At 46.1% G+C, this 14063-nt stretch overlaps 1 protein-coding gene across 1 annotated transcript in view; it reads left to right on the forward strand.

Annotated features, from left to right (window-relative positions):
- Nucleotides 1–6736: 6736 nt before the first annotated feature.
- Nucleotides 6737–14063, forward strand: part of GGCX (gamma-glutamyl carboxylase) — a 19242-nt gene continuing 11915 nt past the window's right edge. Inside the window, exons 1-4 of the mRNA XM_015423019.1 lie at nt 6737–6764; nt 8116–8319; nt 12753–12911; nt 13123–13288. Coding sequence (XP_015278505.1) covers nt 6737–6764; nt 8116–8319; nt 12753–12911; nt 13123–13288 — 557 coding nt within the window. The remainder of the gene's footprint in view (nt 6765–8115; nt 8320–12752; nt 12912–13122; nt 13289–14063) is intronic.

Raw genomic sequence — 14063 nt, forward strand, 5'->3', positions numbered from 1 at the left:
GCCGAGGGGAGCCTGAAGCGACCAGCAAAGAGCGGCTTCTTCAAGAGAATGGTGTTAGGGGAAAGGGCAGCTTCGCCACTAAAAGCCTGTTCCAGCTTCCCTCTGGGCTTTTTTCTTTGTGTGCCCCTGCCTGGAAGTCATGGCGACCTCTGGCGACCCCTAGTGGGGCATGGAGGACGTTCAGGGAGGTGGCTTGAGAGGCTGTGTGGGGATCCCAACCCTGGTATTCCTTGGAGATATCCCATCCAAACGCTTGCCAGGGTCGGCCCTGCTTAGTTTCCGAGATCTGACGAGATCGGGCTTGCCTGGGCTATCCAGGTCAGCGTCTCTCTGGACTTACTTGGATCTGCCCTTTGGGCCCCCTTCATCCAGCAACTGCCTCCCAGTCCCCATCTTCTTCCACACCTAATTGGCCACTTAGTTTCCTTTACCGTGACACCGTATGGTTGCCAACCTCCAGGTGGTGCAAACCAAAGAGAGAGATCACGGATGGAAGTTGAAAGGAAGCAAACAACCATGATGTATTGTGCCAAAAAAAAAGGTTCTTCGCCAACTTGTAAATTCTTTTTTCAGTATTCAGTTTACTGGAAGGAATTCAAACGCCATCAACACCAACGAACCATACGTATTACATCTCGTTTCGTGTATGTCTTTATCAAAGTGGGTAGCGTTGAAATACCTTTATCTAATTGCAAAAATAAAATTCTATTAGCAAAAGAGTAACACAAGTAGTACAACATACAACTGGCTATGATATAATATACTTACAATGTTAATCCATTTGGCAAACACTCTAGTCATATCTCATAGTCACATTAATCAAATCCATTAGTGTGATGTAAATTCCATTCTTCCTACTGACTTTTACATCTCTAAAGCATTTTCCAAATGGATTAACATTGTAAGTATATTATATCATAGCCAGTTGTATGTACAGCCTTGTGTTTTTTTTGCTAATATTAATAATAGAATTTTATTTTTGTAACAACGCTACCCTCTTTGATAAAGGTATACATGAAACGAGATGTAATATGTATGGTTCATTGGTGTTGATGGCGTTTGAATTACTTCATCAGCATTGAACACTGAATTACTTCATCAACATTCTCAGAAATCTTTGAATTCAGACCAGACAATGTCATTCACTTCTGACACCAACTGGCAGAAGACAATGATAGAGGGAGACTGACCACTCGCCCTAGGGAGGGACTGAGGGCCATGACTGAGAAGGCCCTTTACTGCATTGCCATCTGTCTAGCCTCAGATGGCAGAGGCACTCCGAGCAGGGCCTCTGAAGATGACCAGAGAGATTGGGTAGGCTAATGTTCCAGAAGGCAATCTCTCAGGTATGCTGGCCCTAAACCATACAGGTCTTTAGAGGTCAATACCAGCAACTTTAATTGTGCCTGGAAGCAAATTAGGAGCTAGTGTAGATTAAACAAGACTGGAGTGGCATAGTCCCTGTGACCCACTCCAGTTGGTGTTCTGGCTGCAGCATTAATCTGTGCCAACTCAAACTTCTGGAAAGTCTCCGAGGGCTACCCCACATAGAGTGCCTTACAGTAATGTCATCAGAGCATGCACCACAGTGGTGAGTTCTTTTATGCTTAGCAAGGGTTGCAGCTGGCTCACCAGACAAAGTTGTTGAAGGGCACCCCTGGCCACTTCTGCCACCAGCTTGTTCAACAGGACACCCGGGTCCAGCAGCACCTCCAAGCTACAAACCTGCTCCTTTAGGAGGAGTGCAACCCCATCCAGAAGAGAAGACATCCCAATTCGTGGGTCAGACCCACCCCCAAGACCAGTAGCACCTCTTTTTTTGTCAGAATTAGGTTTCAGCTTGTTAGCCCTCATCCATCACACAACTGCCTCCAGACACCTGTTCATGGTTTCCAGAGCCTCCCTGGGATCTTCTGGAAATATGAGATACAGCAGAGTATCAGCCGTGTATTGGTGGCAACTCAGCCCAGATCTCCAGATGACCTCTCCTAGCAGCTTGACATGGATGTTTGAAAGCACAAGGGACAAGATGGAACCTTGTGGAACCCCAGAGGCCAGAAGCCAAGGGGATGAGCAAAAGTCCCCCAGCACAATGTTTGGAAACTTACCTTTAATTTATTTTTTACTTTAAGGCAGGACCAAACCATTATAAAACAGTGGGTCCCAGTCCCAACCCCAAAAGATGGTCTAGAAGGATACCATAATGAATGGTATTGAAAGCCATTGAAAAATCCAGGAGAATTAACAGGGTGGCATTCCCATGTCTACCAGGGTGGTCATCTAGCAGGGTGACCAAGGCCATTTCAGTCCCATAACCAGAATTCACAAATGACTTCTTTGTTACCCTTCTCCACTGTTGTCATTCATGTGTGGAAACAATAAATGCAGTTTAAAATATATTGTGCTTCTGAATTGATTAGTGCCCTTGTAGAAAACCTGATTTGCAATTGCATTTTAGTCTTTCTGTGCTTTACAATGTATGTGTGATTTTGAATTTAATGCCCTAATTCCTGGACTGCCTCAACACAGTTTGTACGTGGATTCTGTAAGTTTATCTTCTGACAAAACAGCTGGCAGTGGTTTGAAGTTTGGAAGGGGAGCTGAGTTCAAAACATTTGAAAGTGTTTGTGAGTAATCATTTATCACCAATAAAGGCAATGGAAAAGAAAAAGGAAAGAAAAAGAAGGAACACATATTTATTTATTGAATAATGGGGGAAAGTTTACTTTCTCAGTTCTTGGGTACCCAACTCCCCTAGCCAGAAGCCTTAAGATGTCATGAGAAAACTGTCTAAACCTCCCTGACAAATCTGGCAGAATGCCTACTTGCACCTCCAAATTCAGGAAATCCTCGACACCAAAGGGTCCTGTTTGTTGCAGGGAAAAGATGTATAGCAGATCCTGAGAGGTAGCAATTTGCCTGTGACTCAATGTCATTTACTTATTTAAACCCAAATGGAGATGGGGATCCAAAGAGACTTAAAACATTCTCCCTCCTTCACTCTACCCTTACAACAACAACTCTGTGAGTAGGTTAAGCTGTGAGAATGACTGGCTCATCCAATAGGCTTCATGGCAGAGTGGGTATTTGAATCCAGGTCTCCCAGACCCTAGTGCAACATGTGAACCAGTACCCTATGCTGGCTGTCAAAGATATATAGGATATAGTGGTCTCCTAGGATGTAATGATTGCTACTTAGGCTGGACTCTCACATACAAGGGAATGAAGTAGAAGAGCCCTTCAGACTGTAGGTGTGGGAATTCTACCTTTGATTGTTCCTTCACATTAAAAACTCTCCATGCAAACACAAGAACAACAAGAAGTAAGGTTCTACCCCTTTTCCTTGTCACACAGGTTCTTAGTCTGCAAAGTTTTGAGGAGTAGTTCCCAAAAGTTGTCCTTCATGATTCTCTACCTATAATCCAAAATGAATAACATTTGAGTCCAGTGACACCTTTAAGACCAATAAAGTTGTATTCAAGGTATGCACTTTTGTGTGCATGCACACTTCCTCAGATACAATGAAATGGTACTTACCAGTCCATACATATAAGACAGAGGTTGAATAGCAAATTAGCATACAACATAATGAAGATGTTTTAACAGATGCAAAGAGGAACAAGATAAGTTTATAAGGACATCATTGTTTGGATTCAAGGGGGTTTATAAGGACATCATTGTTTGGATTCAACGGGGAAGGGCAGTGAAGCAAATAAATATGTCAAAATTGAAGATAGATATGTTAATTGTTGAGTGCTAATTAAGACTTTGTTACGCTCCATCTGTCTCCTCTCAAGCATGGAGGTAACTAATATATTTTTCCTTGAGGTGGGGTGATTTGTAGTATAGTGTTATGTCTCCTCTGTTACAACCAGAGAAATGCATTCCAATATACCATTCTAATATAGCACAGCTACCCACCTGGATCTGTAACCCAAAATGGTAGTATTTATCTCTAAAGTTGAATGTTTGGTCCAGTTCTGCTGTCAGCATGCCCAAGCGCTTCCACCCTCACACTAGAGAAATGGGTGGTTAACCGCTACTGCCTGTCTCTGCCTCTTCTAGTTCAGGAAAAGAAGGTATGGATTTGGGTAGTACAGCCTGGCAGCATGCCTATCAAAACGAACAATTTGACTGCCTTCTGCTGGGAACAGAACACAGGCTGCATGGACCTTTTTTGGCCTTACAAAGCACACCCCTGCCACATTGGAGAAGATCAGACACCACCAGAGGGCACTGCATGAGATAATGCAGGCGAGTAGCCGTGTTGGTCTGAACCAACAGAACAAAGTTTGAGTCCAGTGGCACCTTTAAGCTTTCATGTGCATGCACACTTCTTCAAATACTTTGAAACAGACTTCCATATAGGTAGAGAGAGGGTGTGGGGTAGTTAGTTGCCAGGAAGGGCTAGTGAGAGTCAAGATGCATGAGATAAGACACTCTAGACTGGCAGAGGGCTCCCTCTTTTTTTATAAAAAAAATTTTTTTAATTAACAAGAAGTAAAATATAAACATATTGAGTGAACATTTACATAAAGCAAGTTACAAACCATTTCTAATGCAGAGTCTGGTAACATGAGGAAGAGACCATAGCAAGAAACAGCACCTAGTTGCAATAATTACCTTTGAACCATGCCACAACCACCGTCTCTAATGAATGAGGGCTCCCTCTTGAGGGCAGCACAGGACAGAGCAGGTGTGGCTTTTGTTGTTCAGTCACAGTCGAGTCTGACTCTTCGCAACCCCATGGACCACATCATGCCAGGCCCTCCTGTCTTCCGTCATCCTCCGGAGTTTGCTTAATTTCATGTTCATTGCATCAATAACACTGTCTAACCATCTCATCTTTTGCCATCCCCTTTTTACCTTCAATCTTTCCCAGCATCAGGGTCTTCTCCAGTAAGTGCTCCCTTCTCATTTGGTGGCCAAAATATTTGAGCTTCAGCTTCAGTATCTGGCCTTCCAGGGAACACTCAGGGTCAATGCTCCCTCTAAGCTGTGGAGTCTTGTGAGCAAAAATTCTACTTTGTGGGCTACTAGCATTAAAGTTGTGAGCGAGCAATTCAGCTACTGCATAAGTTAGTTTGCTCTGGAGCCATCCTTCCTGAGCTAAGACAAAAATGTGTGAGTTGGAGGCTAAAAAACAGTGTGCTAGCTTACATTAACTCCGTTTAGAGGGAACACTGCTCAGGGTTGATTTCTTTTAGGATTGACTGATTTGATCTCCTTGCAGTCCAAGGGACTCTCAAGGGTCTTTTCCAGCACTGTAATTCAAAAGTACCTATCCTTTGGCGCTCAGCCTTCCTTATGGTCTAACTAACATTACTACTGGGAATACTATTGCTTTGACCATAAGGACTTTTGTTGGCAGCCTGATGTCTCTACTTTTTGTTATGCTGTCTAGGTTTGTCATAGCTTTCCTCCCAAGGAGCAGGAGTCTTTTAATTTCATGGCTGCAGTCACCGTCTGCAGTGATCTTGGATCCCAGGAATATGAAGTCTGTCACTGCTTCCACGACTTTCCCTTCTATTTGCCAAGGAGTGATGGGGCTGGATGCCATGATCTCAGTTTTTTTGATGCTGAGTTTCAAGCCAACTTTTGCTCTCTCCTCTTTCACCATTAGCAAGAGTCTCTTTAGGTCCTCTTCACTTTCTGCCATTACAGAAAGATACATCTGCATATCTGAGGTTGTTGATGTTTTTCCCGGCAATCTTAATTCCCGCTTGTGATTCATCCAGGCAGAGTCCCCCTCCGTGTTAGGTAGGTTTCCCTCAATTCCGCTCATGATCTTGCCAGATTCGGAACGATAGGAGAAAGGGAGTTCTAACAATATGTTGGATCCCCAAGCATCGAGAATAAATCCACGTTTTCAAGAAAAGCAAAATTTATTTCAAAGCGTTGAAGACATACTCAAACACGTTCTTTGTTAGAACTGGGGATACACAGTTAGGGCGAGCATAATAAAGGAAATTCAAACAGATACATATCCAATGAATAATATTCCCGCTGGCGGGCTAATGAAACGGTTGCGCGCCCAGTCCATGGGAACCAGGCAGAACATCAGACAAAACACAGGTGCAGTTCTCATGAGATAGCAATAGGCAAGCATTACAGCATCTTCTCCCCCACACATCCACCAGTAGTTATCTTATGCATTCCAGCACAGAAGCAGGATAGTAGAAACAAGCCGGGTGCAACAGGGTAAGAATATGTACACAGAGGTCACAGAAAACAGAATGGCAGCTTGCTGACACCTTGCTAGCGTGTGATATGAGTGCAATTGTGCGATAGTCTGAACATTCCTTGGCATTGCCCTTCTTTGGGATTGGAATGTATACTGACCTTTTCCAATCCTGTGGCCACTGTTGCGTTTTCCAAACTTGCTGGCAAATTGAGTGCCTCCTAACAGTCCTCTTTTCGCTGCTGGGTCACACTGCCCAACCTCCGACGTTCCCAGGCGCAGAGAGAGAAACCCTGCCACCAGCCATGACAGAGTCGAGGAAGGGGAAATATCTAATGAGAAGCAGATCTTCGGCCGGCGCTCCGTCCAGAGGCAGCCGCGGAGTCAACAAAGGGGCACGCACCGCAGCCATTCCTGGGCTGGGCTTCAGCGGTGCCTGGGTGGAGCTTTGGGAGCGAATTTCGGAGCGAGCCAGCAATAGGCCTCAGACGCGCGAGGACGAGGCTCGCTCTTCGCCCGCCTGATCAGTCTTCTAGCCGCCGCCGCCGCCTGGAGATGGGACCGGGTCGAGTTACCGCAGCAGGTCAGGCTGGGTTGGGACGGGTCAGGCTGGGTGGGCAGCTCCTTCTCGCGGCCGGGAGCTGGCTGCACCAAGGCAGTGCTGCTACCCCTTTTCCGGGGAGAGGAGGAAGAACCGGGCGCAGAATGGGCCGCGGCCCCCAGTGGGGCAGCCGCGAGGAGGCCGGTGGGCCAAATTAAAGCGAGGCGAGGCGAAAGAGTGCTTTCTTGGGACTCCATTCACGCTGGGTGGGGCGCGTGTGAATGCCTTGACGAGGCGGGCCCCCGTTCGAAGGGCCAGTTAAACACGTGTCTGCAACTAGGATTGCCAGCCTCCAAGTATTTCCCCGGAATTACAAGTAATCTCCAGAGTACAAAAATCAGTTTCCTCAGAGGAAACGGCAGCCCTGTAGGCTGGTTGCGGGTCTCCCCCCGTCACTAGCGGAGGATGGGGCGTCAGGGTTGTCAAATCCAGGTTGGGAAACTCCTGAAGATTCGGGGATGATGGAGCCTGGGGAGGGCAGGGACCTCAGTGGGGTACAATGTCACAGAGTCCACCCTCCAAAGTATCCATTTTCTCCAGGGGAATCCCACATGGAGTCTAGCCTCCAGGTCCAACTCTAGGAAATCGATTTCCTATTGAGCCACCTCCCCTCCCTAAACCCCACACACCTCAAGGTCCACATCCAAATCTCCAGGAATTTCCCAACTAAAGTTGGTCTCCCTAATGCAAGGGGGGGAGGCACTGAGGCAGAGACTCCAGTGTCATTTGACAGGACAATGTGCCACCATGGGTGTGTGAAGGGGCTGGGAGGGGGCAGTCTACCACTTTTTGAAATTCAAGTAATTTGTACCAAAATACTTTTTAAAAACTGAAGTAATTTGTACCAAAACCCTTTACACCCTCCCATGCAGGTGCCTGGCCCCAGGATGGTTCAGTTTGCTGTCACCAGGGGAAGGGCCTTCTCAGTTGTGGCCCCTGCTCTGTGGAATGCACTCTTGGATGACACCCATGCCTTGCTGGACTTGGTAGTTTCTGCAGGGCATGCAAGGCCAAACTATTTAGGTTGGCATTGGAGGGTAACTTCCAATGTTTGGGCTGTTTTTATTAGTGGCATGGTGATAGCCACATATTTTAATATTTTATATTTGTATTTGTTTTTACCTTGTTGGTTTTACCATGTTGTAAGTTGCTATGAGACCCTTTGGGTGAATGGCGACTAAAACAATCTAATAAATAAATATGCATGTTCCACTCCTGAATGGCTTGGAAGACACTTCCTGTGCTTTTTCCATCTTCAGTGTCCTTACCATTCAAGGTGCCTGGGTTTTTTTGCCCCTGAGGCCAATCTGTCCTGCCCACCTTTCTTTTGCAGGAGCCCAAGCGGCAGAGACTCTTGCCAGTCAGAAGAAGCAGAGCAGGGAAAAGAAGACCCAGGATGCTGTGCCATCCCACTGCAACTGGACCAAGTCTCTCTTGGGCTTTGAAAGTGCTGATCTTTCCAGCTGGCATGGCTTTGTCTGCTTGATGAACAGGCCTACTGATCCTGCAGCCTTGGGGGTCTTCCGTTTCCTCTTTGGTGAGTCTTGCCTTCAGGCGTCTGAGCAGAGAGGGGCTAGTCCCTTAGGGTACCCTGGAGGGCATGTTGGAGAAAGGGCTCTGCTTTGAGAGGTGCATGAGATACAGTGTGCCTTGATCAGTTTCGGGACAGAGAGCCTTGGAGTATTGTCAAACAGAGTACCTGTAACAATGGATCCTCTTGATGTGTGCAAACTCCCAGGCAATAGGGATACCAACTGCTCCTACCAAGGACAAACTGCCAGAGATTGTGGATGGGATAAGCCGCCAGCGCACTGTGAGTTTGAGGTTTGGGCAAAGCAAATTCCCCATCCTCTTTGCTTTCCTTTATTCTCTCTTTAATTGATATTTATATTGCTTTCAACATTAGAAGGGCAATGAGCTTGCTCATTCCTCCTCATCAGACTGGGGAGTTTATTTGAAGTTTACAAAATAATATTGAGTTCTTCACTTATACAGAACCCCTTAACTTTTGTGTGAGTAGACCTGTTTTGCTGTTTTGCTGGTGCCTTGGAGTATTGTCAAACAGAGTACCTATAACAATGGATCCTCTTGATGTGTGCCTGGGTTAAGCAAACTCCCAGGCAATAGGGATACCAACTGCTCCTACCAAGGACAAATTGGGAGCCTGCCAGAGACTGTGGATGGGACAAGCTGCCAGCGCACTGTGAGTTTGAGGTTTGGGCAAAGCAAATTCCCCATCCTCTTTGCTTTCCTTTATTCTCTCTTTAATTGATATTTACATTGCTTTCAACATTAGAAGGGCAATGAGCTTGCTCATTCCTCCTCATCAGACTGGGGAGTTTATTTGAAGTTTACAAAATAATATTGAGTTCTTCACTTATACAGAACCCCTTAACTTTTGTGTGAGTAGACCTGTTTTGCTGTTTTGCTGGTATGTGCTGAATCATAAAGTTTTCTGTTAGAACAGTGATGATACTCTGCTTCTGTCACTGAGACTAGGGACATTGGCTCTGTTTCCAGCATCTGAAATGGATTTGTGTGCCACGTACTAGCATGTTTTAGCAAGTATAAAAACTAGGCATACATTTCAAGAATGGTGGCTTTTTTTGTGGTACTTTCACTGTTATATTTGGGATAGGCGGGGCATGTAGCTTGGGATGGCCTTTCTCCCAGAAGATGCAGGCATACCATTGACTCCAGATGTGATAATTGCTTGGGGTGTGTTTACAGAGCAGTTGCTCCCTCCCCCCCACTTCAACATTATCTATCTCTTCCAGTAGGCTTGTCTTGTCCTTTACAAAGCTACTCTCCAAATCTGCCTGGGCATTTTCTTTGGCCATCATAACCTACAGTTTTCCTGAGAGATATAAAAGAAGTAAAGAGAAAGTTGCAATGTAATACAGCCACAAGGTCTCCACATCCTGTCACAGATCTGTCCACAACTCCTTATGTTGTAACTTCAAGCACAGTAGTAGTAGAATCTGCCAGCATTTTAGGTGAGCGACAGACATCCCACGCATTTGGGCAAAACAACCCCTGTTTCCACACTTTGGTTAATGTTGCTGCCCTCCACCTTATCAGGAAGTGAGGAAGACTTTGGACTTGGCAGGGGGGAGAGCAAGTGGTAGTGGGCAGTGCCTGTTCTCTTGAGGCAGCTATGCCTAGTACTGTTTGAAATATTGCCCAGAGATTGCTCAAACTGACAGGAATCCATCTGGTATTGGAAAGGCTCCAGCTCTGCTCCATTTGTTGAAATTCCAAAGATATCCTCCTGGCTCACGTTCAGAGGTTCTTACCATTCACCTCCCACATGCGTAAATGTAAGCAGAGGCAGTTTTATTTGAAAGCCATGTGACCAGACCACTCTGTCCATACAGCGTAGGACCATCTGTGTTCCATTGGGTTTGATTAAAGATGTGGTCTGCATGTGAAGAGGTGCAGCATTGGCTTTCCTACATAGTTTCTTCATTCCTGGGGACTGTATCTCGTGTTTACTTTGGCAATGAAATGCTCAATTGGGAGCAAAAATAGCTTCTCTAATTATGGTTCAAGAAGAAACAAAAGGAGCAATCCTGAGCAGGTCTGCTTAGAAGTTAGGCTTATTTAGTGGGGCTTATTCCTAGGAGGGTATTCTTAGAGTCACAGCCAAAGTTTGCCTGGTCCAGTACTGTTCTTAAGAGGCAAGCCAGCATAGGACAAAGAAAAAAGTACAGGCTTTTCATGGAGAACAAAATCTCTGCAGCCAAAAGGCAGCCTACCTTGAAACAATGTGCTAGTTTGAAAACAGCATGAATTATGAAATAAAAAGGTATGATCTGGTACCTTGAAAGTGATTTTGAAGTAAGACAGGTTGTTTCACCTGGTTAGTTTTTATTTCTCTCACCTAGACACATAAGGAAGCATTGACTTATGCTTGAAGGTTAAAAACTCTCTCTTTTTTGGTGAAAGATTCACTGAACAGTTTTGTTACACTTTCAGGGACTAACATCCTCACATTTTAGGGCAGGCTGCAATTTTTGCAGGTTAGACTGGCTGGCAACAAAACTATAACTATGTTCTTTGGGTTTGTGTGGGGTTTTTTTTTTGAGGGGTAGCTTTCCTGCAGCTTGCTTGCTTGCTTGACATAGCACAAGCATGATCCATCCAAATATTCTCTGTATAGTAGTTTAGTAGTTTAGCAACATCTGCAAATCTGGACTGATGGATCTTACATTGCTTCCAGTTTGGTGTAGTGGTTAAGTGTGCGGACTCTAATCTGGGAGAACCGTGTTTGATTCCCCACTCCTCCACTTGCACCTGGCTGGATGACCTTGGGCAAGTCGTAGTTCTGATAAGAGCTGTTCTTGAAAAAAGAGCAGTTTCTGTCAGAGCTCTCTCAGCCCCACTTACCTCACAGGGTGTCTGTTGTGGGGAGGGGAAGAGAAAGGAGTTTGTAAGCCGCTCTGAGACACCTTTGGGTAGTGAAGGGCGGGGTATAAATCCATTCTCCTCCTCCTCTTCCTCCTCTTCTTCCTCCTCCTCTTCCTCTTCCTCCTCCTCCTCCTTCCTCTTCTTCCTCTTCCTCTTCCTCCTCCTCTTCCTCCTCCTCTTCCTCTTCCTCTTCCTCCTCCTCCTCCTCCTCCTTCCCTTGCTACTCTAATTAGGTTGCTACTGCCACTGTTACGTTTCTCTCCCTGTGTTTGGAAACTTCCAGCAACTTGGCTGCTTCTCCCAGCCGCTTGTCCATGCCCTGATAAAAGAGTGTGGACTCCGACCATTTTCTGGAGTTGCCTGCAATAGCGCACCAACTGGTGAGGTAGCTGGGAGACCACTTCTCCCACTTACAGTAAATGCTGGTAAATTGGAGCTGCATGTTGGAGTGGATGTTCCTGAGCACAACCTGAAGAGGCCTCAGCTTCCTAGTCTTGCACAGAAGGCCCTTGTGATCCATTTCCTGGCAGCATGCTGCCGCCCCCTCAGGAGGTCAGCTTGGGGAAAGGAAGTGGTGAGAAAGTTGGCACCTCCTCTGTTCAAAGCTCCCTTTATCGGGAAACTGCAGCCTCAAGGCCTGACTGACTTTCCCTGCTGAGGCTCAGGGCTAAGAGGCTGCTGTGCCCGTCTCTGGTTTGCATTTGTTACGTTGGCCATGTAAAAAAAAAAAGCTTGTTTGTTTGTTTTGTATGTCGGCTCACTTTTAATATTCTTCCCCTGGCTGGGGATGTTAGAAGATGCCTTTGAATCAGAGTGGTGTTTTTGGTTCAAGTTTGAAACTCAGAGCAACAAGAGGTATGGATCGAACCAGAACTGCACTTCTGTCAAGAGTCAGATTCAAACCACGTTACGTTGTGAGAGCAGAACAGCAGCTGTAGCAATGACAATAAAACAAACTGGAGTAGTGGAAGTGGAGAATGTTTTTTACATTCAGTGTAAGAAATGCAGTCATGGTTAAAGCCGCATCAGCAGAGTGTAGCTCATCTCACCTCCCTGCCATATCCTTTCTCTTGATGGTCATGGTTCATAGGGAATAGTAGAGTAGACCTCAGTTTTCCACAATGGTCTCTTTCCCCCAAGGGTTCCTGTGCCTGGCACACTTGAGCTGGGGTCCCATTCATCCTGGCTCTTTTCCTTTTTCCTTTTTTTTTTTTGTATTTTTCATATGTGCATGTGTATGTCCACCTGGAAGTCATGGCAACCTCTGGTGACTGACCCCTACAGGGGTCTGTAGGATATTCAGAGAGGTGGCTGAGTAAAGCCTGCTCCCAGCTCCCACCTCTGGTATTTCAAGGAGGTCTCCCATCCATCCAAGTACTTGCCAGAGTCGACCCTGCTTAGCTTCTGAGATCTGACAGGATCGGGCTTGCCTGGGCTATCCAGGTCAGGGCCTGGCTCTTTTCCTCTGACCTACTTGTGCCAAGTAGGGTCCTTCCTCTTGCTCTGCTCTGTTGCTGTAATTGACCTCTGTTTCACTTCTTCACTCTGTCCTTTTCTCAGGGCTGCTGATGGCCTTGGACATTCCACAGGAGCGGGGCTTGAGCTACTTGGACCACAAATACCTGGATGGGCTGCAGGTGTGTCGCTTCCCCCTCTTCAACTTCCTGGAGCCACTGCCACTGGACTGGATGTATGTGGTCTATGTGGTTATGCTGCTGGGTAAGGATTCTGGGAGGTCATTTCTGTCCCTGAGAAGGGCTTTGTTCCATTGGGGGGCAAGGGTGGGTCTGCTGGCTGAAGAAAACCACCTCACTCCCTGAACTTCCTTGTTGATTCTCCTGATCCCTCCAAGGCAAACTTATTCACTTGCCTATGAAGATGGTGGGAGGGTGGAGAGAATGACTGTAACTTTGCCTCCCTCTGGCAACAGGTGCCTTGGGGATCATGTTGGGCTGCTTCTACCGCCTCAGCTGCCTGCTCTTCCTGCTGCCGTACTGGTATATCTTCTTCCTGGACAAAACAATCTGGAACAACCATTCCTATCTGTATGGACTGATCGGCTTCCAGCTTACATTCATGAATGCAAACCGTTACTGGTAATGGTCCTAGAATCACTTTCTCCCAAATACAGTGTTTTCTTCTGACTTTCTCCTTCCCCGTTGCCCTGTTTTTGGTTTTGCAACACTTGCACATGGTTCTCTGTGTTCAGAATAAGATTATGCCAACCAAACCATCATTCCAATTGTGGACATTTTTTTCCCTATGGACAACTTGGGAATTCTGGCACAGGATATAGTTTTGGCCCCAGTAATTAACAAGCATCAGGATGAGGCCAAGCAAGGAAAGAGAGCGTTGTGTAACCTGAAAGGTACACCAGGGGAAATTTACCTTATAAAAGCCTAGTAAGCCTCAAGTTCCTTAAGAGGTGCTCCTTATTATTTTATTTACAATATTATCATGAGTATTTTATTCTGTGTTGGGTCTGTGCGGGTGCTTACAATCCCTATGGCAGTGTGAAGATTAGCTCTTCTTCTTGCCTCTGTCTCTTCCTCATTCTTGGGATTCTTAACCCTGTGAGATAAATACTTTATTGCCCCTTATTCCTTGGGAAACTTGGAGTGGCCATTTTTAACCCTTGCAAAAACTTGCTTGGAGTCACTTCCTCCAGGCCACTTGGTGAACTTCAAGCTGAATGGGATTTGAAATTGGGTTCCCCATGACAGCGTTCCATTCGCCTCAGCATTTAGTCATGCCAGCCATATGACCACAGAAATGTCTTTGGACGGCGCTGGCTCTTCAGCTTGGAGACGGAGATGAGCACCACCCCCTAGAGTTGGATTCGACTGGCTTTCAAGCAAGGGAAACCTTTAC

The sequence above is a fragment of the Gekko japonicus genome, unplaced genomic scaffold (assembly GCF_001447785.1).
Source record: "Gekko japonicus isolate JY-2015 unplaced genomic scaffold, Gekko_japonicus_V1.1 scaffold208, whole genome shotgun sequence".
Classification (NCBI taxonomy): domain Eukaryota; kingdom Metazoa; phylum Chordata; class Lepidosauria; order Squamata; family Gekkonidae; genus Gekko; species Gekko japonicus.